Here is a 26,009-nt window from a genome sequence, read left to right as displayed (position 1 = left end):
TAGTTGGCAGTTTGAACATGTGCCTCTACACATTATGCATATTTCTTCAGGCTACATATGACACGCCGCCCTGACAAGAAACAAGAAAGAAACAGTCAGCATAGGATGAAATCCCCTCCTGATCCCCTCTTATATGAAAACCTCTAAAGTCTTGTCGCCGCGTCTGCATTCTGCTTAGAGAGGCGCTAGCGTTCTGCCGCACCACCTGAGCAGCCATCAATTGACAGCAGGGATTTCAATCATTCTGCTGAGCTCGTAACCCCGTCTTCAACACCGCCTCCTCCATACTCCCAACGCAGCCACTGTCATGCTAATTTACTAGTCCACACTGATGGGAGCACTCACGTTTTAGAGCTTTCTCATAGACCCCATCATTGGCTGGCAATTCAAGTTATGCATGGTTTTATACAATAGCACAAAAGGCAATCATTTTTTCCGCTCTCCTGGGGAAAATCTACTCAATCAAAGGTCATAAGACAACAGTGCGTGGTTTAACGCCAATGTCTTCCAAAGAGAAAAATAGCTTCTAGTCATAATACAGTGCGAGTTACTTACAGTGCATGGCGTCACAGGTACACTACTGTATTTCTACAGGGCATATAGAAATAGATTTGCAGCAACTGATGTGGTTAACAATAGATTATGTTTGCTCTTCCACTTTTGTTGGCTATATCTATTGCAAACTGCCGGCGGTAGAGTAGAATAAACAAGAAACAGAGGCTCTGTGTCTACTGCGGGCTACAAATCATGCTCCCACAGATTATCATTAGTCTCACCAGCCAGCAGAAAGATATAGGCTAGAGGTCTGTGCCGCGATAAGCACAAATGTAGTCATGAACAAAAGCAAGCAATCACAGCGTGCCTGTTTTACCTTTTTTGTGTGAGTCCAAGCCAACCCACAGAACACCCGCATAGGCTAATCTTTACACCATATCAAAAAGGCTCGGCAGGAGATTTTGAAACGAAGCACTGTGCACGTTATGAGCTCATCAGGAGCTTACGGAGCTTCCACAGTTTTTCACGAACATGACATGACATTTATGATTAATGTCATTACCGGCTGGGCCGAGATAAGAGCTCAATTAGCTGTGTGGGCAAGGACCTTGCCTCTATCTCCAGTGACTAATCCTGTGGCTTTTGTTATGATGAGCAAGAGCAGAGTTTTAATCTTGACTTCTGAGGGCATGGCATTGACTGTGAAACACAACTGATTCATTAGCAGTTCCAAAAAGTACTTCTGCGGTAAGGGGCACAATGCAGCGCTGCATGACGCTGGCTGCATGGATGTTTATATCACACAATTTATCAAACGCTGCCTTTCATTTGTTGTGGCAGTTTCAGTGGCATCACTCATTTGCTGGAAATTAAATTAAGTTAAATTAATTCATCCACCTTGTTAATATTTTAGTAAGAGGGGGCCTCTTGAGAGTTATCATCAGCCTCACTCCCCCAGGGTTGGTATCCTGTCTTCATGCTTGAACCGAAGGTAGTTTCCTACAACTATATTTCTAGCTACAGCAGCATTCTTCAGGGAGTTTTGCCGGAACCCATAATCCCTACAGAACTTGGGAACTATCAAACGACTGTGGATTTCGAAGTTCTGCAGCACAAAGAGGTCCCCTAACGAAGCTCTTAATAATCGACCACTTATCCATGGAAAACTATAAAGGACAATCCTTTCATTTTCAATGCTTTCAAGTGGTGCAAAAACTTTTACCAATGCATTTTGAGTTTAAAAAATGTAACAAAATTAATAGAAAACCTTCAAAGAACAAGAGCAAATGCTACAGTCTGCAGGCAGGTAAAGAGATGAGATTGTACCGTGTACAGTATGCTATATTTGTATTTATTCAGTAAAATAGGATCTACTGTGGTAGGCTTTTTCTGCAGTAAGATCAACCTTAAATGATGCTGCACTTTGTAGCACTCACACTCTGCAGGGGGAAACGTAGCGCACCATCTGTTCACCAAACCCCGGCAACAAACAACAGACAGACCAACGCAGCAGACAGACCAGCAGACACAGGCGGGCACCACTCCCGCACCAGCAAGGAATTGTGGGAAACAGGGAGGCGGATATATGGACGCAAGGCAGTTTAATGTGGGATGAAAGCAGTCATCAGCTGCTAGGATTTTATCAGGAGGCCTGAGTAGATACCGCAGATCGAGGAATGATGCAAATTGAGGCCGACACTGCAAAGGAGCTGCCATGCAACAAGAGAGACTCTAGCTAGGGAGCAGGAGAAATGGAGACGAAGGGTTGGGGGAAAGAGAGGAAGGAGTACGAGATAGAAAGCAAATGTAGTCACCACACGCCATGAGAGAGCCTCGAGTATAAGAGCCTGAGAGCATAAAGAAATGCTAGTGTATCTTTAGAGACAGCCTGCAAGTGCAGATTTGACAGTGTGTGAAAGGGTTGTAGAGACAGAGAGAAAAAGAAGGAGGGAGTAAGGGAAGGAAGAGAGGGAGGGATTTGGGAATGCAATCCATTTTTTAATCCGAGACGTCCACACAACTGGCCTCAATCAGAATGGCACATGGACTAATGAATGTTATTTTTAGGATTAGTATGAATGCAAGCGGCTCCCCACACGCAAGCCCACACCCAAACAAATATGAACAAACGTGTGACTTCACAGTCTGTCAAAAGCGTATGCCACTGTGAGGCAAACACACAATCTCAAGTGTTAAAGGATGGAAGAAGAGAGAGGAGATATAATTGCCCAAATATGCTATGGACAAAAAAGAAAGGCTTAAGCTTGCCCCCTAGTGTTCATTCCAGTCCCTTATTGCAGCAGAACAACATAGTGCAGAGCAATCTCCATCCAAACAAGGTATTAAGGGTGTTATCACATACTAAAATCTCATTTTCTCAGAACATGAATCACAAGTCTGCCAAAAGGGCGGTTTTAGTATTCAACCTGTTTTAGGGTGCATAATGTTTCTTGATTTGTCTTTAAACCTGTGTCATTTTCTTGATTGCTGTGCAGCTATCTGCATTTTGCAGTCTGGTTTAGGATACTGAAGCTCATTTCAATAAATCTTCTAGAACAAGAAAAGCTGCATTGTGACAAGTGGAATGTACCAGCCTCACTTAACATTTGTGCTGGCTTGCTTAATTTATAGCCAACGATCCTTTAAAAACCATCAATGTTAATTTTCTCTTTTGATGGAATAATTACATATTTGAATCTGATCAACCAATAGTTGATATAGTATCTATATAGAATAGATGATATACTGTACCATTAATAAAATCAGATATGGTTAAATTTGGCTGACTTGAACACCTTCCCTATTTTCTTTTTTAAAATATCTACTCTAGTTAGAACGATAGATTGACATGTAGTAAGTTGAAGGAAAATAGAACTGTCTGGCATCAAAGGCCATGAAAATAAAGTATGTCCTACAGTGAAAAAAAAAAACACCAAACAGAGTGGGAAGTAGACAGCTTTATAACTAATGGTGTTTAAGACTGTGAATCGACATCAAAGTCAGCCCTACATTTATAGAAAGATTCATTATTTGAAGGATGAAAAAGAATGTCATCTATTAAATAGACCTCCTTCCGCTGTGCTTCGGATGTTCTCCATTTTGTATTGCCAGCAGCAGATTTGATTTAATAATGTGCAGTGATTCAACATGGGAATGCCAGCACCAGGCAGGCTGAACGAAGAAAACACATAAGACTATTCAACATGCTTGGACAAAGGAAATAGATAACAAATATTAAAATAATTTGGATGGAGACACTGTAAGACCAGTATAATATTTGTCATAGAATTCATGAAAAAAAACTCACCACTTAATTTTGAAACTGTAGAAGTTTGACTGAATAAGAAGTATTTTGTCTTGCATGAGGTTCATTTCCATTGTGGTTCAAATGTTCCAGCTGCCCAGGCAACATCTGCACATACATGTGAAAAGGCATATTAATGAGGCACGCTGCCCTCGTGTCCATGCTATAAAACAGAGAGATGTTCTCAAATGTTTTTGTCTCTTACATCTTTCTGTATTGAGATAAACTTTGCAGTTTGACAGCTCAAATCGCAGTAGCCAGTGGTATTAAAAGGCAAATCACAGTGACTGTAGCAGCTTAGCTGTCATTGGCTTAACATGGTTATCAATGGCATTTAAAAAACATATCAGTGAACAGTGTCAATATCCCTGCAACATTCCTAATAAACACTTTGTCAAGAAAGGATTTGGGTAAAACGATGAGGGCAAAAACCTGACTATTGATCAATTTGTTAACACAACAGTTGCTTGAAACCAAAAGACAAGCCATTAGTTTGCATGGATGGATTTTATTCATTTTATAATTTTAATGAAGCACCTGAAAGTATCAAAATATTACAAACAATTCTGGTCGTAAACCACATTTTAATCATCTAGGTTCAATGATGAAAAAAGCACTATATAGGGAAATGCATCAACTATTAATTAGACTTAGTTGGCTATGGACCAATGTAAAGACGCTGTCGTGGACCCGAGACACACAACATTAGAAAATAGAAACATATTAAGACACGGACACAGAAATGGATGAGGTTGAATATTATGTTGTTACGAGCAACAAGCATAATAATGTGAAAACAGCCAGCTCAGTTAACTGGTTACAGCTGTGTAAGAAACTGTCTCATGAACTTCCTGGCACCAGCCTAACTTTCCCAGAGAACCGAATAACAATGTAAAAGTTTGAGAGATTGCACACATGTGGTTGGGCCTCTTGAGAGCTTCTTACTGTAAACTTATTGACAACTTGGCCTGTATGTTCAATTTACTGCATTTACAGATTAAATTAACAATGCAAATAACAATTACTTTCATTATTGATTAATTTGTCTATTACTTTTTTAATTACTTGATGAATTGCTTGGTCCATATAAATAAAGGGACACACCAAGCATCTTGACCAAAGACAATAACACAACCCACTTCAAGTCCTGAGGCAAAGTCGAGTAAATTAAAAAGCTAAAATAACCATGTTTCAAAAGATCTCATTAGAAATTAGATGCACACCGACAGCTAATTATGGATTCAAAACCATATATTTTTACTATATATGATATTAACACATAGTGGTGTAGTGTTATTATTGTGTTACTTGCTGGTGTTTTTATTCACATTCTGGGAATCCTATCACTGGAAACTCTGACTGTCTACGATGCTGGCTCCCAGTCAAAACTCGTGTTTGTTTAGAGCCAATGCTTGGTTGGGGCAGGAAACGCCTACATGCAAAACAGTCTGTGTTGAAACAAGCTGCTTATTTGGCTGCATAATATCAAAATGACATTCCACCAGTCAAAGTCATGAAAGGCTGAATATCAGAACAAAATACATTTAAATTACTATAAATACAGGAAGTGATGTAAAAGAAGACCATCGTAACAACATAAAACAGAGGGCTTTGGTAGCCTAGCATGAGAGATTGCCAGAAATGTAAGTTATTTTCCATTCAAAAGTTCCTCTGTTATTTCCACCGCACTTCTTTATCCTTTAGTCTCTTGTCTTTTCTTCTCATTATGATTTAACAGAGCATAAAAAACCCAGCTGAAAACCCCCTGACACTAAGAGCTTTTATGTAAGTGTTCCTCTTTCCCTTAGTGGAACAAATTGGTTGTCTTGAACATGACTTCCTTGCACTGTTCCAGACACAAAAGGGGAAAGGGTCATGGGAAGAAAAGCATGTTTTCTCATAAAAGTAAGCATGTCATTCAATGGATTTTTCAACATAATTCAATCAATTTTTTCACTTAAAAGCTTGTTTCCTGCTAAATATGGTTGGTGGACATAGGATTGGTCAAAAAGGTAATGATCTTTTCTCTCCGAACCAGATCAGTCCAACCAAAGCCTCCTATACAGACAAGATAAGTGCCTGCCCCTTGTTACTGAAGTAGCTTATTAGACAGGGCTGTGCAATCTTTTCTGTGAAGGCTGCCCTCTGATACAGCCGACAGAGCTTAGCAGTGAAAATGCAAAGCCAAGGGAAGAGAGACTTAAAGCTTTTAATATATATATATATTTTCCCTAAACTGAATATCACAGCACAAAGCAGTCATAATCAAACAGCAGCAGGGAAATCCACTTGTATGTTTAAATGTACTATCAGGTCTGCCTTTAATTTTCATATGCACAAAGGGATGCATTGCTCTGAGAGGCTTGCAGGATTGATGTTCACTGCAAGCTGACCAGCTACTGTAGACATTAATGGCAGCAGAATGGAGCCGATATAAGGGCTGAAAAAGACTCCAGCTCAAATAGAACATCAATGGACTGTTGTCACCTCAGCTTATGCCATTATTCAAACTCCAGAATTTCCTGTTTTGTCAGTAGGACACTTGCACACAGCGCCAACAATCTCTCCTCAAGACTAATGTCCTACCAGGAGGAACTTATCTGATGGGACCTTACACTTAAATCAACATTTTGAAGATCAGGGTTGAAGTCACCTATTGGAGTCTATTCCTTAAAAGAGCTTATACTTCTTGTGAGCGGTGAGACTAGACACACCAAAGCGGAGTCGATAAAGTATCTGCTCATCAGGAAAGTGTGACAGCCTGAGAGATGAGACCACATCAATCATGTGGACCCAATAGCCGCTCTGTGGCGCAGATAAAATAGTGAGCGTGGACAATCGGCTCCTTAAAAGGTACCCAAGGAGCCAAGTGGAGACCTTCCCCATCTCTCTTATTTGGAGAGAGGTCAAGAAGTCAATAGACCCTCAAGAACTTTGGGGTTTTTCGCCGCTGGGTTGATTGAGAACCAAACGCTTCCTGAATCCCAAAACGAGCCCTCCTTCTTTTGCATTCATTTTATCAATCACCTTAAACTCAGCTTGATTTTTCTCAAGTGATTGCTGTTTGCAAGATTTCCCCATACCTTAAGGAAGGATATCAAATGTCATTCCAATCGTTGAATACAAAGAAAGACCAGTCCAAATATAACTACTATTTACCCTGTCCCATCTCATTTCTTCCTTAACAAACTTTGTAGTAATGCAGAATGGGCTGCACGATGAACCAAAACCAGCTCTGGCATCAGGCTCCCCTGGGCACCGTCAGAGCAGATGAGACACAGCAGAAGCAGCTGTTGCACTCTGGCACCTGTTGACTGCTGATGTCACCCGAAATCTTAACATGTGTCAGCAACTTAGAGGCACACTGCCTCTATATTTCTAGGGATCCTGTATTCTGTTTTGAGGCAGTTTTGGTGGTGTGAATGTATTTAGACATGGTATCATGCTGACGTCTGACCTACTTTCTTTTTAAGAAATGTATTTTGACATTTACAGTCTAACATCGAACCCTGCAGTAAGCGTTGCCATTTGGTATTTCACACAAGTCAAGTCAAATCTTTTCACAGTTCACATTTAGTTTAAAAATACCACTACACATGTGTGTCCCTCCTTCTTTTCATATTCACAAAAACCCTTAGGTGAACAAAAAGTTACTTTGTAGGAGAATAAAATCAGTTATTTATTAAATTTGACCTTATCTTTCAGCAGCACTTCAGAGAGTGTGCCAGGGAAATGTAAGTATGTTTTACTCAAAGGCGCACCAACGTCCAAGTATTAATATTGTGTGGGGAACATCTTTGTTTCCAGATTAGTGCTATGAGACATTTTGCTAATTTGTGTAAATTGTTACTGATGTTAAAGGCGACTATTGTTAATAAATCACTTTTATTTTCACCAAGAACAAGTGTTGTGGGTGTTGCATCCCTTTTCCCAAACAAACTGGGAGGTACCAGGATTGGGAATTCATAGATCAACTCTAACAGAAAATAATAATATAAATTAATAGATTTTGTAAATTATAGTTAATTGTCGTTTTAGCTTATTAGATAATGTTCATGCCAGACCTGTGTTCTGATACATGTTGTATTCCTTCAATACAAAGCAAAACTAATAGTAGATCACAGTTGAATCAGGGATCGATTTGCAATTATATTAACCCAAATATTCTTCTCACATGTAAGTTTGGCTAACATGCTTTTTTCCCATTTCTTTCATTGCTTCTATATGACTGTTCACGTGTGTCATCTTGACGTATTTTCCTCTCATGACTCATTAACTTGGTGAGTGCAAAGACAAGATTGATGGCTAAAACGGCATGAAATCAAATTGTCCCTTTGCAGTGTATCCAAACATATGACCAAGGCTTTGTATGGCCATATGGGCCTTCAGAAATCAACCCTCATATTTCTTCTGCTGCCGAGAGAACGCTGCATCAGTCACTCTCATCTGTTTTCATCACCTCTCCTTAGACAGATAACCCATTTGAGCTCCTCCTCAGCTATTCACTGTGGTACAGTATGCAACTAATGACACAAATATACTACAGACAACCCACCATTTATCTTCCAACTACCATCATTTCTAAGTTAATTAGCCCAGTCAATATGCTGTGTCAGTTATTACCAGCAATAAAGGTAAATGACTGCTATGCATTGCAGACGCCTCTATCAGGTTGACACCATCCAAGGTAAAGGCAGTTGGAGCAATCAGGATGACAGATTGATGGCACAGAATGGATACAGCCTTAGCTTTGCAATCCATGAGTGCTACAGTTCAGGAAAGTTATATGAAAGCTGGAATATATAGTAGTATATAGTGTAAAAGTGAATTCTGAAGTTGAAGTTATAAGACCCCTATGCAAAGTCGTGAAAGAGAGACAATAATCGAGAGGGCAGCATTAGTATGCATGCTTCCCCTCTCCTTCTCTGTCTTTCTCAGCTCCCAAAGTTCTCCACTGCAGTCTGATCTTCCTTGCCATCCAGCTCTGCTATACCATCTACCAAGACCCTTTATTCCCCATTTCATCTAAAACATGCTATGTCTGTGGCAGCAATGCCGCATGGGGAAAGAGCAGCTGAAATCTGCTTTTAGAGGAGCAGTTGTGACATTCAATCTCTAACATTTTTCTGCCAGCTGGCTCCGCGGAGAAGGAAGAAGGATGTGTACGCCTGCCGAGGGGACATGGTAAAAATGTACTACAAGTTTAGCGATACAAAGAAAAAACTTTCAAAGAAATGCAAGGCCGTTAAAATATATATATGGAGCTGGGATGACAGAGAGAGACATAATGTTTTGTTGTGTAGTGGCAGTCGATCCTGGATGTGTTATTTTTATTTCATTGCTGATGTGACCAGTCTATAGGATGCCTGCGATTAAATATATGGACTTGGTTTAAATCTGTAGTTGGCATCATTTCATCATAGGAAGCAGTGGGGATTTTTCTGTTCATTACAAAACAAAAAACAATCAAATAGCACTTTCACCTTGCGCTGGTAAATATTGAAATGTTATATATCTGGGTTTACTTCCTGATACCATCGCCAGATATCCAAATAGAAATTTCTTTAAACAGTTATAACAATACAGCTCCAAGTGTTGCATTTAGCAAGAATAACATTTCATGGAGATCTAATCTTTTTCCATCTGAATGTAAATGAACCTGGCAGTTATATAATTGAATTATTGCACCTCTAACTTGTATGATTTCATTTTCTGTTCTTTAATAAGCCAGGATTTATAAAAGTCCAATTAGTGTTTCATATTTAGATAACTGGAACATGATTTGGTTTGTAGCAATAAAATGTGGAGGGTACTACAGTGGATTTGTGGTTGTTGTTGCTCCCTCTCGTTTTCAACCTGCATGTCTTTTTTTCCCCTTCCTTCTGTCCTTCCTTTGTGTGTCTGATATTTTAAGTTCATTTCAGTCACATTGCATTTTAATTTGGGCTGGCATCCTTGAAATTAAAGCAAGATAAAAGGGAATCTGGAGCTATGTTAATATCTCTTTGAAGATGGAGTCAATCTGGCAACAGAATGCCTAGCCCTTATTTTCCCTTCCCTTTCCCATCTTCCTGTTTTCAGCACAGTGGATAAGAGATAGTGCAGACTCAGCTTAGCAACTGCTTACCTTAGGTGGAAGAACTCTTAAAGCCCTCTGCTTTCATCTTGCTCCATGTGGCAGATACCAGGCTTTGTTTTGTCTTTTTAATCTACATCTGGACACTGAATATTTATCTATGTAATTTCTGCTTATACCTACATCCTTCCCTGCAGAGAAACAGACTGCACCTGTCCTGGATTTCCAGAGGTAAACACAGTAACAGAGGAAGTATTTACATGTTTCGTGAAACTACAGGGATACGCAGCAAAATGCACCTGAAGTAATAAAATAAAAGTGTACACACATGATTGTGGTGCTGTAGCTGGTTAAAGGGATATTAAATACATTTTCTAAAATAATATATACAGTCACAAAAATTTGACATAATTTTCATATTGTTATTTTCACTGGGAATAAATTAAACTCATGTATAGTTTGTATGATGGGAATATGTGAATATGATGCAGGCGAAGTGAAACACATTCTGCTCATGACTTCAGCCACTGTTTCTGCAATAATGGCTGTCTGCACAGTAATCAAGGCTACCTGTATGCATCTATTATGCAAGTCCTTCATGCAGTTAACCTGCATAATCCTCCATTAGAACAACTAGGTACAATGTGGTACAAAACCCAGTTAATCTGCAGACAGTTTTATGCAAATTCTGATGATGTAACCTATAATTTTTTCAAGAATTGCTCTTGAGAATTGCTTCAAAGTAAGGCAAGTTAAGCAAATACTGCAACACAAAGGAGTGTCTACAAAAAAGAAGCATTTGGTTTTATAATACTTCGGAAGTTTGTTTTTCATGACTTTCTCACAACTAAGTCCTCTGATTTCCCTCACCCTTCCCTTCATCGGATTTTGTATTATATCTGAACATCCTCTTATCACCACTGTCCTGTAGATAAAGCAGCTATATAAACTCAAGTGTTTTGATGTTGATCAGAGATCTACTCATCTAATACTCATTAGCGAAATATTTGATGTCCATCTTTGTTTCATTCCAGACTTTACGTTCATTTTTCCCAAAGATCCCCGAGGGAAGCTTTAGAAATAAAAAGTGTGAAGTTTGAGTAGCAATCTGCAAGAGTTTTGACGACATCCATAACAGTAATCTGAACCCTCGTCTCCATCTTGTCTCGCCTGAGAGCAAGCTTGCATAAACATCACGCTGCGCCTTTAATACCCGGTTAATTACTCTCCTCTTGACCTGCCAGTAAAATGAGCCTGGCTGCCACTGCCACCCATGTTTCTGTTATCTGTGCAAAAATGCATTAGTGTGTGCCCCTTTTAATGGCTTTAATTAGTCGTAAACGGAGCTGATTCACCAGTTAAGTGGGCGAGGAGTCGATACTGTAATACAGTCCCAATATGCACAGCTCTGACTCTATCTTATTGAAAAGGTGGGTGCACGGGAGGATAGTTTTCACGGCAATGGCAGAGGAGGGGCTGGATAAACTCATTCAGTAATAAAGAAGGTATCAAATACTCCAGAAGCATATCAGGCAGTACTCACTCACTGCTCTGATATGAAAAGGACATCATTAGAGTGCTGCTGTATTGACATAGGAATCCTCCTAGAGAAGCTGTTTCAATGTCAGTTACATAATGTAGAATACGTTTCCACTGGAGGAGATGAAACGTCAGCAGGGCCTATTGTCAGTGGAGGGAACGGGCCTTTATTATGACATCTTGTCAAAATAAAGTAAACGTATCCGTGCGATGAGTGGAATGACAAAGAATATGGCTACAACGAAATTGAAAGAAAAAAAACACACGCAACAATAACATTACATTGCTTTCAGGTTTTTTAAGAACTGTCCAAGGTAAGACTGCCAACACAAAAACATTGTTATTTCAGCTTTAGTCAACAATGTTTACCCAATAAACGCTTCCCTATATAAAAACCCTGCAAGATCAGTGAATGAGGCTACTTTGAGGAAGAGATATCTATAATGTCCATGTCAGTAAACCATCTCCTTCATCCACTCATAAAGTTTCCAGTCTCCAGTCGCTCGATTTGCTGAGTAATGTTTCTCCCAGCCGGTGGTGAGGTGCAGAGCTCTCACACTGGAGGAAGCTAATGGCTGGTTATGGTTTCTAATGCATGATGCTTTGGCTCTTCAAATAGCAGGTCTCTATTACGTCTTTGTGTGCAGATGGAGTCCATTGACGGGAAACACTGCCACAGGTGACCTCCTAGAATGTCTTAATGTATGTCTTTACCTCTTTAACAAAGCATTGTAAATGGAAAACCTACTCTTTATGAGATGGAACAATAGCTTACCAGGTTAAAACGGTCATCTGTATCGGAAATACACAGACGTTTATATGAAGCATTTAGGCAAACTAGTTTAAAAAACGCATTACCAGTGCTGTGGGGAAAATGTTAAATAAGTCAAGTTCCTAATAGACTAAGAATTAACACTAAAATAAGTCAAAAAATAACCTGAAAATAACTCAAATATTTCAAAACATTTGAAAAACATTCAAACCATGTTTTAATTGGCAGCATCTCACTCAGAGGCAAATACTTTTGAATGTCACAGGCAAAACATTTTGTTCTGGAAAATCACTTTTTTATTATATTCTCTTATGAGTCAAAAAGAAATTCCATTCACCCCCATTTTGTTAAGGAGGAGGCAGACATTCCAACTGCAAATATCTCGGCGTTAAGACAGCGTGGTGAATGCAGTCTTTGTAAGATTGCATTGCTGTACTTTGATTTTCTACTTCATAATTTACCTTATTTGAAAAACAGTTTAAACAGCGTTTTGCTTTTTAACTACTTTCTTTAAATATTTGGATTTGTCTTGAGTGATGCCCACTTGTATTCTCTAATATCTAATTTTTCTTCTGTAGTTCTTGTTATCTGCTTGATTTTGTAATAATTAATGTATACATCTGGTCGTAAGCCACCTTTTATGACCTACCCTATACATTTGATTTACATAGTGTTAGGTTCATTACTCTGTAGCTTATAGGATTTGAAAACTGGTTAAAAGGCTTTATTCAGTACATAGGCTGAATCAGTAGATTATGTAATTCGGATGACAAAAGGTTTTGTGTTGAACATGAGGATGTTTGCAGAAGACCACTTATGAATAAAAAGATTGCATTCGACTAAAGAGAACAGTTATTTTCCTGTAGTCTGGAGTGAGTGTAAAGCCTGAAAATCAATGGTAATAACGATAAAAAAAAAAAATGTATGAGATCTATTAGCCATCTCAGAAACATATTTAATGCTACATTGGGCTGTTGACAGTAAACATACTCCTGCATTTTGATTTATGTGCTTCCAGTATACAGCAGTTGAATTCCTAGCTGTGATTTTAAACTGCTGATTCTGGTGACTTCCCGGTCCTAATTTCAGCGTTGCAGTAGAGTGGGCAACAATAAACAAGAGGAAAACCAGGGGAGGCTCAGGTGTCTTTAACTTCGAGGGGAAGGTGTACCTATTTCATGGCTGTTTCTCCAAAGTTAACTGTGGGAGATGGGACTGTAGCATGTACAACTCCCATCACCCGAAACACAGCACACCTCCTAAAACCTTGTGTGAGTCAGCACGCAGCAGGGGGTTCTAGCAGCCGGTGTGTGTATGTGATAGTGTATGTGCATGTCGAGCTCATCCCGCTCAAATGCGTATGAGCTGAAAGGGAAAAGTGAAGGAAGAGTGTGCCCTCTCTCCAGTCTCATATTTCTCTGCGGTGTAATGTGCAGCCTATTCATGAGATGCCTTTTAAAGGCATGGTGGGAATCGCTCCACAGTCATGCACGAAACTCAATATGCTAATACCTTCCAAGGGAGCGATGGAGGGGGAGAAAACATAACCTGTCAATTACCCACAGCGAAACCACTGAAAGATTTATCGAAAACCACCCGAAATTTCAACAAGACAAAAGAGCTTAAACATGCGATAGATCAAAACACCAGCCACCAGTTGTTTGACAAATTGCAAATTTATGTCAGTAAAATTAACCTCCTCTGACTTAATGGCGTCAAGTTGAATTATATTACGTACAAGGCTGCATAGGGTAGTTGTATCTTCATCAATTACACCTTGCAAGTGCCAGGTGGAAATCTCTGGCTTTGATTTATGCTAACAGAGAAAAAGCTGGATTTGTCAAAACTCATTATCCAAACAAGCTAGGCGGGTTTTGGGTTTTTTGACGATGGAAGCAGAAAAATACAGCTTGGCGAGACAAAAAAAAAAAGCTTCCTTCCAGTTGTGGCACAGTTTCACCCCCTTGAGTGTTTGCTGGCTGTGTACCCAAGAAGGCACAGCGGGACCATCAGCATTGGTCTCAGATTATTTAGTTTCTCACACAGACATCATCAAGACCCCTCAGCGTACTTTGTTTACAGCTCGGAGATGGAGTGTTGGCGCTTTTCCCTCACTGGAATAATTGCTGTGATGATAGGCTTTGGTAGGACATGGACATGCATGTGAAAATAAGCAACATTCCTGATTAGAGGTTTTGTAAACAGAGCCAAGCTAACACAGCCGCAACATGCAGCGACATATCACCAGAACAATATTGTGCTGCTCTTCAGAACAATTCCTATCCCAGTTGTCAAAGGGATTCCAAGGGAATTTGTTTACGCAGGATTCGCATCAATACTAATGCACTGAGTGTCATTTCAAAATGCTGCGCTGCAGGATCCAAACTACGACTGATAAGACGTGAAGAAGACAAAGGCATCTATATTTGATGTTCCTAAAAGCCTATGCAGGGAAAATGTTGCCATTCTATCTAGCCTTAAATGAAGACAAAACGCACCAAGCTATCATAATATCTCATTGCTACTATACAGATGAAGAGATGGAGATCCTTATACACCACCCAAACTAATACTTTTCAGGGAAAATACAAGGATGTAGATTTCAAACCATTTATCATGAAAAAACTGCAGAAAGTAACACCTAAGTCGAAGTCTAAAAAGAAAAAAAAAGGCTAGAAGTAGGGGCAATGACAAAAATCAGCTTTCCACTAACACGACAGACTGTATACAATAGATCATGACCTCAGACTTGAAAGTCATCTCAGCCTTTGATGGTTTTCTCGTTCCCTGGACTTAAACCCATGAATGACATATGGTGCTGTAGTCAACACGAACCTCATCAGTGGAGGAAAATCCATGTCCGCTATCCCCTGCCAGCGTATAGAAACATACTGAATCCCCTTCCGTCATCTTCCCACCCCTCCCAACTGCTTCCCCCCTGAGCCCAGCAGATTACAGATATCATTATAATGGACGTCCTGGCAGGCTAGCTGCGGTCATATTTAATTTGCCGTGGCCTGATATCTACACAAGATAATCAGCATTTACACCTGAGAGTGAAGACAGAAAGATGAGCAACGGTGGGTATGCGGTGAAACTAAATGGCAGGGGGGGTGGAATGACCAAAACAGTGAGAGAGGAGAGTGTGAGAGTGAAGGTGAAGGAAAGATTCAGGAGGAATACGCTGTCGGCACACAATCCGCCGGGACAATAGCAGAGTAACGATGAGGCTCACTTGTCAGATTTGCATTCTAATAAGAATGACCTACTTTGGGCCCCTGAGATGACTGAGAGCAAAACCTGATTCAAACGAGCATCCCTGAACACAGATGTTACATCTTAGCTCGGAGGGAGTTGCCTTACCTTCATATTGTATTTGGCTTTGCAAGGGCAGCCCTGTCCAATTACAGCCAGACAAACAATATTGTTGTGAAGGTTATAGGCTTACCCTTATTGTGGCAGACGAGTGGGATCTTCATTGATTCCACTTTCATACTTGTGAGTGCTCGAAAACTCTTGCTTTATTCCTGCAGCAGTTGCAGGATTATGCATTTCCTGCTCGACAAATCCTTTTACTCCCACCTGCCATTCAGGACATTGATTTGTGTATGAAAGAAAGTTACATCTGCCACCTTAAATTGTGGAATTACAGTATAAAGCCACCAGAACAGGTATATATTATATATGTTTAGCACATACGGAATGAGCTTTCACATCTATAACAGATCAATTTCCCCTGAGCCCGAGGAGTGACGACCTATTTCCTTTGAAGGGCTGCCCATACATATTTCAGCTCTCAAGCTCAGAGGGACACATTACTGCTGTGAATGTATTGCAATGTGACTCCATGCAAGCACAATATGTTGCTGAGTTTCTGAAAGGCTTTGTTCTACTTCAATTTCAATTGGAAGTAGCCTTTGACACAATGTTAAAGGTCCCCTATTATGCAAAATGCACTTTTTGCTGTCTTTTATACATAAATATGTGTCCCGGGTGTGTAAGAAAATGCAACCCTCTCTCTTTTCCTCCATACCCACATCTGTATAAACGGGGATACAAACAAGCTGATCCAGATTTGCTGCCGATATGACGTCATAACCGAAATGTGGGCTGGCTTTACATTGAACTCCTGGCAAAGTCCCACCCACGTGACACGTCCCAACCTTTCGTCCCCCATATACAGTCGCGAGCTGAATCCCCTACACAGGACCTTTGTGTCTCTGTGCAGGATGTCTGCAGGAGGGACTTAGAGCTGTTATAACGCGTATAATGTCAGTGTTGTAGTGGTGAACCCTGAGAAGTGTTTCAGATATAATGCTTGATATGGTTTGAAACATAATATGGCGTTTAATCTTAGCAGCGTTTAGCTGAGTTTCTCCGTTAGAAACTTCTGTATTCAGAGAGAGATCATGATGCTCCAAAGGGGCGTGGCTATATTCAGGTCAGCTCAAATTTAAAGCGAACGGTCACAGGATCAGCACTTAGTAAAACGGGTCTGAAACAGAGGGATAGGGGACATGCTGAAATCAATGATCTTTTTGGTATTTTGAACAAAACACGTCAGCCAATTGTTTCTTTTTTTATATTTGAGACCTATAATATATGCCATAAAAGAGCATAATAGGAGACCTTTAAATCCAGCTTTCTCTCTATCTATCTATCTATCTATCTATCTATCTATCTATCTATCTATCTATCTATCTATCTATCTATCTATCTATCTATCTATCTATCTATCTATCTATCTATCTATCTATCTATCTATCTATCTATCTATCTATCTATCTATCTATCTATCTATCTATCTATCTATCTATCTATCTATCTATCTATCTATCTATCTATCTATCTATCAGTGGCGGCTGGTGAAAAAAAATCTTGGTGGGGCTAGTGTGCCAACAGATTTCCCTGCCTAATCTAGCATAGGCATTCAAATGAACAGTCGGAAAATGACTACAGTTCCACAATAATAATTTAATTTCACAGTTTCCAGCTTCACAGAAAAAGTAACAATTTACAGCTATATTAGACTTTATGCTATCAAATACTATACAATACAATCAAGGGATAAATTAACAACAAGGGTATGATTTCAGCTGAATCTATACAAATCAACAGTGAGTGATATCTGCTATGCTAATCTTTCCGAACACAGCTAGCTTTACGCAGTTTTCCATGTGAACTTTGGATCGATCGTGCTTCTTGATCCGTTCAGAGAGGTGTTTTAAGTCAGTTAGTCCAGTCTTGTCCAAGTCGAATCACATTTGTCACTTCTGAAGAGGATACAGGGGAAACAGAAAAGTGCATTGGCTGCTCCACAACCTGCCAGCCACGTCTTACGGTTGAACCAGCTCCAACAAAAACTCCGTTTGTAAGATTTATCTTTCAGCTTGATTTGCTGGGAAATGCTGATTTCAGGCATGTCGGGTCCCAGCTCCTTAACGAGAAGTTTTTCCTCCGTCGTCCGTCTCGCAAAAGGGTATATTATTAACGATTTCACCGAATTTGGTGGAAGCTGCTCTTGAACTCCAGTTGTCACCGCCATCGCCATCATCTCTCTTCGTCGTCGCGCGTATTTTTTCCCCACGTAGCGTAGGACAGAGTCTGGGAGTCGCACTACGACTCCCAGACTCTGGCTCCTTATGTAGCTACAGCAATCCTAAACCTTCACGCATTTTACGTAGCAGTTGGGGCTAAATATCCAGCGCCCCACCGGCGTTAAATTTGGCGATGTTGATAGGCCAATTATTCATAATTTCCCCCTAGCAACCATAACCGGATTGGCTGTTTAGCTGCCGGTCAGGGGCACTTTGCCGATCGCCCCATGAGAGAATGATACACTGTCTGTCAGTGGAAATTCACTGTTTAATGAGTGTTAGTTGGTGGAAATGTTGTTTAAATGATTTAAATTGCATGTAGGCACACACACTATTAAGTAAAACTGACATTGATTTAAAAAAAAATATGCAAAAAATATTTTTTCCCCTCAACAGCTGGTGGGGCAGAGCCCCAGCGCCCCCTATGGGCCAGCCGCCTCTGCTATCTATCTATCTATCTATCTATCTATCTATCTATCTATCTATCTATCTATCTATCTATCTATCTATCTATCTATCTATCTATCTATCTATCTATCTATCTATCTATCTATCTATCTATCTATCTATCTATCTATCTATCTATCTATCTATCTATCTATCTATCTATCTATCTATCTATCTATCGTTCTATCGTTATCTATTTTCACAAGCTTTAACCCCGTTATATATTTATGATGCATAGAAAACAGCCATCTAAATGAGTCATTTCAACAAAATTTGACTAATCATCACATATTTGACTTTTATGAATCTTTCATAGTTGTGCTGCTTTTTCTGTCACAACCTTACAAAAGAAGTGTCATTTTCGCTGGTTGAAAAAAAGCAGGTTTGATTTTGGTCGAAGGCATCTTTCCAAAATGAGTTACATAAGGAAATTAATTATGTTCATTATAATTTATTGGTGGTGATGGAGCCCATTATTCTAATGCCAGGATGTGAATCCCTCATGTTTACCTTCTGTTGTTGTCCCTTTTGAACTATTTGATTCTGTTCAACGGCAAGTAACCCAGTTGTACTTGATGACAGACTTGCCCAAATTACTCTACCTGCCCTAGATCCAGTCCGCTTTTCAAGAACAGTGAGAACCAGTCACAAGAGGTATAATTGTTGATAGTTTGTTCCTCTGTTTTTAATAATACTTGTATATTAGCTTTCAAAACCTTGCTGTTGAAACGGTCATTTGCACAGACTTTTATTCTTTTAAAAAGATACTTTATCACAATGTTTACTAATATTAAATGTTGCATTATTTGCAACTTAGGCAAGGCAACTTTATCTACATAACACATCTTATAGCGTGGGTAAATTCAAAGTGGTATCTATCTAGCTAGCCTCTGTCTGTGTGTGCCGCCCTCTCTGTCATTAAGAGTGCTCCGTGATCTCAAGGTGCTTTTTTCTTTCACCCCACGCTGTAGAACTACCTTTGAAAGCTTGCTAAAATATGCAGTATGTGGATTCAGCATACAGTATTTGTCCTTCACATTAAAAACACCTATATATGCAGCTATTTATGCAACTCACTGAGTTCTTCTGAAGTAGTCTTTTAGAACTTTGCCTTGAATCAGGATAAATAACAAGAAGAAAAGGATCCAACAATGCATACAGGAGAGAAAGGTGACCCCCCCCCCCCTTGGCTTAAGCCCCTACACGAGGCGGTACCAGGGATTAAATAAGATGCAGCATCAAAACACACAGTCCCATCTGTCGGGTTTGCATATTAATCACAACAACAGGCACACTGGCAAAGGATGATCACAAGGATTGCTAGGGAGTCCATTTCACGTCACTGATGCAAATGAGTTCAACAGTGCTAAAAAAAGCAGAGAATATTTATATCCACCGGGTAAAAAGAGGTTCTTCTTTGGGATATCCTGCCTTAAATATTTAGATTACATTTGACAATCCTGTTGTTTCAAGCTTACACTTCAGATTTGATCATATGTTGGCAAAATGTTGCTGATTATATCAAAATGTCCTCCGTGTTTACTGAAGCTAAGTATTGATGGACCTGCCTCTTTGCTTTCATCAAGCTCTCTGCTGTAGATCTATTAGAACGTGTTTTTCTATCTCATGCCGTATCTGTCACGTTTTGACAGATACAGCAGGATACTGTCTGATATTTGTTGCAGTCACTATGTTGTTTGAGTCTGTAGCTGTCCATCTAGTATCTATGTGTTGGTCGATCATTTGTGCTCATCCTGTGATCAATGTACTTGTGCTCGCATCTCAGATCAGCTAGGCAGTTTATCTATCTGAGTGGCACTGCAGCCCGCAAAAAGAAGCGCAGAACAGGCCTGACTTATAAGGCTGACAACGACTCCATTCATGCGTCTAATTTAAGAGCGGCTTCTGCTCTGTCTAATTAACAATTTACTAGGCCATCAGTCAGCCTCCCCATTGTGTTATAATCAGCGTCACAGACGTGCAGGGCGGCTCGGTGCACACGTTCACATCTGCAATAGGATTAGAACAACTATGCAACTTTCATGGATACACAGACAGAAGAGTAGGCACGTCGAGTTCCAAGGACGCAACCTCAGATTGAAAGATGACACTGTGCGGTGGAGGGATATGGCAAAGTGTTCGACAAATTAGCCAGCTCTGTTTGTGCACGCTAGGAGCTGCAGCTGTATATTGTTATTGCCGTGATAAAGGAATCAACAGATGCCTATTTGCTCCCTGGGGGGGAGGCTTTCGTGTTGCTTGCCGATCAGCATGTATCACGAATCTTGTGTGAACGCATGATGCAACTGCATATTGTGAGCAAATTTCACTCGTCTTTTATTGAAGAGTTAGGTTTAGGCCTTAGAGAGGGGTTGTCATGCAGCGGCACCTTTAAATGATTATGATACAGTCTCAGAGTGGATTTTTGTAAAAAGTCATTGATAAATCCCCCCATAAAAGCTCCACCCTTAAGTTGCATAATGATAAATCTTCAGGTCTTTCTTCTCCCTCCACAACCTCCTTGAGACAAAAACACTTATTTTTTATTTTATTTAAGGATAGAAGTGAAGGGAGCTGGAAGCTAGCATCTGCAATTCTCTGCTCATTGTCCTTCTGAATATTCTGACTGTAGAATAATAACCCACAGAGAGGATTAAGGACTCGTAATCTGGGGGAATAGTGTATTGCATTTTCTACTGCTTCTGTATTTTTTCGCCCCTTAGCTTCCTCTGTATAAACAAATAGAATTGTATTCGTTTATCCACTTAGTTCCTCTGTCTTACTGATAAGCAGTGAAGGGCTGGGAGGCTGGGATAACCTAGAGCGGATGATTCCAAAGATATCGGAGGCCAGCATGCTTGTGTGTGTATCAGAGGGGAATCTGTGTGTGTGTGTGTGTGTGTGTGTGTGTGTGTGTGTGTGTGCATGTACTTTAAAAACAAATGCAGTACTTCTTGAAGGGCGCGGCCAATTAAAAGAAGCCCCTGAAGGAGTGTGCTCATCAGGATGCAGTGAACATAGCAGATCCACTCTCAGATAGCCTGCTGCGGTCTGTCACTGTTGCATTAGGCATAAATACCACCAAGGCTATATGTAGCACAACATATTGACTTCTTCGTTTTATTTATTTATGAAAGAATCTAAAACCTTTTTTGTATGAATAATGTTTCGCACACTCTTGTTGTGACTGATTATGCAACTATGGTTCATTTGAAATCAACATTAACTCTGCCTGGCAAGTTTTAGATACAATTATTGCCAATTTGGGTGAGCAGGTACATTACAGATGAAAATGTTTGACTTGTCAGAGAAACAAAGATAGGCTTGGAACAAAGACAAATGAAATGTTGTGCAGATAAGACAAAGACAACAGGAACACCTGCTGGATGTCTGCATTTGACTGCTTCTGAGCCAGTTACCTTGATCCAGTGTGTATCCTCATTGTCTACTGGATCCATTGCCATCCAAGAAACCATGCATGTCCGTTTTGCGGCAATACACACCTGTAATACCAAGCCATACTCCTTGTACTCCAAAAGGGTCATTTGACATGGCTCTGTTGACCCTATTGATCCCCAAAACTTTGTCCCAAAAAACCTGTAAACTATTTTGACCCCTATTGGTAATTTTAAGGAATTGCAACAAGATTATCATAATTTATTATCTAATTCTTCTCTGGTCTCTGGAACAGGCAATGAGGCTTATTATTCTTCATAGTTGAAAGGTCTGGCTCATAGGACCACCTCCAATTGTTATAGTCTTGGAAAAACGTGAATAAATGAGACCATGGAGACTGGGAGGGTCTTGCATTTTAGGCTGGGAAGCTAGAAATGAAAGCCAGAAATCTCAGCACTTGGCAGAGTTATCAATGAGTTACTTCTATTGATCTTCTAGTTTCAGATATATTATTGTCATTTTGCACAACCAGGAGTTAACAATCCCTCATATATTACCTTGAATATTTTGTGCTTTTATCGGGTGTTGTTTGCCAATTAAGAGTATAAAAAAATCATTCCACATTGATGGAGTGAATGTTTCAGAAATGCTGCATTGCTAATCCATCCATGCAGGTGAAAGACAGACAGTGAGGGAAGACAATTTAACTGGAAAACAAATGGTGGCACATAAGCGGCAGACATGATAAGTCTTACAGCCTTCACACTTCTTAATTTCATATGCAGCTTTCTGTTCTTGTTGTCTTTCTCTCTTTCATGCCTCACACCTCCCCATACACTCATAGAACGCTACACCCACACACACACATTATCCCTCCCAGCACTCCCTCTGTGCTCACATACACACCCAACACAAAGATGGATCAATTTCACATTCACTTTCAAGATGCGGCGTCTTATTGTCAGTTTATAGTACAATGTCTGATCCCACTTGATGCCGAGCAAATCACCCATTGTCATTATATTTCTTTCTGCGCGTGCCATCTTCTTCTTAATGCATTCCAAACAATTATCTCGCCACCCCAGATGCTGCATCTTGTGGCCTATTTTTTAAAATAGGGCAAACTTTTTGGCAAGGCACTGCCTAAACAACAACAAAAGTTAACTAATTGAAGTAAAAACCTCATTGTGTAGCGGTTTGAACTCCTGAAAAGAAATCTTTCTGTTCCACCTTAATAGTTTTATCAATTCATTTAGGCATTATTGGCTTTGCTTGGCAGTCAGTGGGTTGCAACGGAAACCCATGAGCAACAGCTTTCCCATGGAGCCATTTGATCATACGCTGACTGGGTGAAAAACTGTGTAAATTAAAGTCCCTACTCACTCTGACACCTTCAACACAAGACATGACAGGCCATAGTTTCTCAGCTAAATCAGTGGAGAGATGGATACCAATTATAATTGCAGTAGAGGAAAAAAATAATCAGACACAGGTGTGTTTCAGAAGCCTGGTGCTAAATCACACCAGCAGCCAGATAATGAAAACCCGCCTGAAGGGTTCTGAGGGACCAACAGCCATTCTGTGCCAATGAAGGAGTGTGCATTTGAATTTGCATCACCCTGTGACATATCAAAGGGAATGCACAAGTAGACGTGCCTCTTTGATTTTGCTAGTTGTGAAATGCAAAGTTGCTCTGAAGGCCCACATAATCTGCAGCTTTCTTACCATAATCCTGCAGTTTTATCCAAGTAATGAACAACGTGTGAAAGAGTGTACAGCATGTTGCATAACACCCAGTGTGTGTGTGTGTGTGTGTGTGTGTGTGTGTGTGTGTGTGTGTGTGTGTGTGTGTGTGTGTGTGTGTGTGTGTGTGTGTGTGTGTGTGTGTGTGTGTGTGTGTGTGTGTGTGTGTGTGTGCAGGGGTGGGGCAGGGTGGAGATCACGGGTTTCCTCCACAATCTCAAACAAGATGTTGCATAGATATTGCATTCATGCACTTATCTCATGCTGGTGCTGCCTATCAAACACGCCATGCCAGTGTGAATCTTTATGCACCGTATTAAACGTATTTACACAACACAGGCACGGATACAATCAAGCGTGCAGAAACACACGCACTGACATGGCAGGTGCTTCCTCCTCCACGCCCCTCCTCCCTCCACCTATCTGCGCAAACACACACAGCCCACGGCATGCTCCTGCCAAGAAAATGAAATTCTTAGCCATTTCCGGCGGGAATGGAGAAGCATCTCTGTCCTCATTAGAATAGCTCATGTCAGTGTACGCTACAAGCCCGATATTTCTGTCTTTTTTGGCGGCACCCTGAGTGGGACGATGCCTCAAAATCTGCAATTATAAACCAAGGAGCTGGAGAGTTAAAGCGGCATTATTGGTCCGCCAAGCGGACCATCTGCAGACTTGATCAAAAGACTCAGCCCAGTGTCCAGACGGGCTGATCGGATGCCCGGGTTAAGTTGCGATATCATGCAGAGCATATTGACCAGCACAAACCCCGCACGGCCTGTCACGCGCACACTCTCGCACACTGATACACTCACGCAAGGAGAGAAAGAAGCACAAAATCAGCTCTGAATTATGACTCAATTAAGAGCCACTGAGTCAAGGTCGTTTACAGCCGCACTATCCATAACTGATATTGACTCTGCTTTGTGTAGTCCGGACCGAAAGTAAGAAGCTAATGTGTTACTGTGCAGATTAGATGTGTCTCTGCCCAGATCATCCGTCATGTACCAGTTTACCAAACCCCGGAGGAGCAAGCAGAGTAAACTCCAATTAGGACATCTGATTTATCTTTGGTTGCTATCCACAGAGCGGTGCCACTGCTGCCCGATGTGGATTTTATCATTGCGCAGTAACCAAGCAGGATCCTCTAGTTTGCTTTATTTGAAAACTTTAAAGAGATTTCTTATTGTCTAAAGCGTACTCACCATTAATAATAACGGTCTTCATGATTTAGATTGGGGTGAAATCCAGATGCTGTATAAATCCAAGTCGAATGAATCCCAGCGTGTTCGGAGACAGATAGGATATCCGCTGTTTATTGCAATATACGGCTAATTTCAAATCCAGTGCACGGTGGGAGACGGATAGCCTAGAGCACCCCTGCACCTTCAAACTTTAGCCGTAGGTGTTCCCGAGTGGGGAGCCACGTCTCCGGCTGAACCCGAGCTCAGTCATTTGGAGGAGGGATTGAGAAAATAGTCAGCAATAAACATCCAAATTGGGATCACTACACTCGACACACCAGTCGACACCTCCCCAAATATAGGACGCGCCAACAGCTCCGGAGGTGAGCGCAAAGTGTTAACGCAGAAGTGGAGAATCAACGGCACAGGCGTAAAATCAGTATCGGATCCATGTTTGGAAACAGCAGAACATATCCACTTTGCCCCGCTGTATATTTCCCAAGAACAAGGAGAAAAAGTGTGGTGGTTGCGCACGGATGTCGGCCGCACTGCTGAGCATCAGTGTGCGTTTACCACCACCGGGAGGTGGAGAGGGAGGGCGGGGCAGCGAGGTGCGTTTGGCGGAAAGAGGGAGAAAGAGGGAGAGAGAATGAAGAGATGAATGTTTCATGGCTATGTTTCACACTGCAAAAAAAGATCTATATCTAGATTGTATTTATTTAACTTTGTGTGTTGTTATGCCTGCTTTAACTCACAATAACGTTTTATAGATAGCGTACACACACAGATATTAACTGGAAAAATAAGTTGTTTTACATAACCGATGTACTTCGAAAGTGAATCCGAGACTTAATTGCCGATTCAGTCGGACATTTCTTGCAGTGCAGAGCTCTTCTATAATGAATGTTTTATGTGCAGAGGGTGGTGGTGGTAGTGGGTGGGTGAGCACGAAGGTGCCGTGAGGCGAATCTATTTGGAACGGACACGTCCAGGCACGCACATGCATACGAAAACAGGACCCACAGAAGACAGAAGAGAGCCTGATCTGCTGGTGGGACCAGCACTCCCTTCTGGGAATGTGACACTTTGGCTGCTCTGATGTCGTAGGTGGAGTTGCCATTACTACCTGCGACTGTTGGAAAATGTTCTACTGTTGTTGTTTTATGATTCTTAGATTTCATTTTAAGATAAAATTAAATTATAGAATCATTTACTAACACCACAGCAAGAACAATTGCAATATTACGGCAGCAAAAAGTAGACCATTTAAGAAAAAGAGGATTATAAGACATGATAAAAACATGTTAAAAACTAAATATAATACAGACAATTATGAAATATTACTTTTCATTATATTCCTCATGTTTTCAGACTACGAAATCAAAGGATATACTTTTTGAAATTGCATATTATTATAATTTTTATTATGATGATATATTATCTTATCTTATCTCGA

The 26,009-nt window shown here is 40.5% G+C and overlaps 1 protein-coding gene across 1 annotated transcript in view; it reads right to left on the bottom strand.

Moving 5' to 3' along the window:
- Positions 1-25,117, bottom strand: part of rtn4r (reticulon 4 receptor) — a 42,290-nt gene extending 17,173 nt beyond the window's left edge. The window contains exon 1 of the mRNA XM_063896401.1: positions 24,575-25,117. Within this exon, the coding sequence (XP_063752471.1) occupies positions 24,575-24,596 (22 nt within the window). The 5' untranslated portion in view covers positions 24,597-25,117. The remainder of the gene's footprint in view (positions 1-24,574) is intronic.
- Between the last annotated feature and the right edge of the window lie 892 nt (positions 25,118-26,009).

The sequence above is a fragment of the Eleginops maclovinus genome, chromosome 12, assembly GCF_036324505.1.
Source record: "Eleginops maclovinus isolate JMC-PN-2008 ecotype Puerto Natales chromosome 12, JC_Emac_rtc_rv5, whole genome shotgun sequence".
Taxonomy (NCBI): domain Eukaryota; kingdom Metazoa; phylum Chordata; class Actinopteri; order Perciformes; family Eleginopidae; genus Eleginops; species Eleginops maclovinus.
Note: the sequence above shows the minus strand (reverse complement) of the source record. Positions and strands in the feature narration are given on the sequence as shown.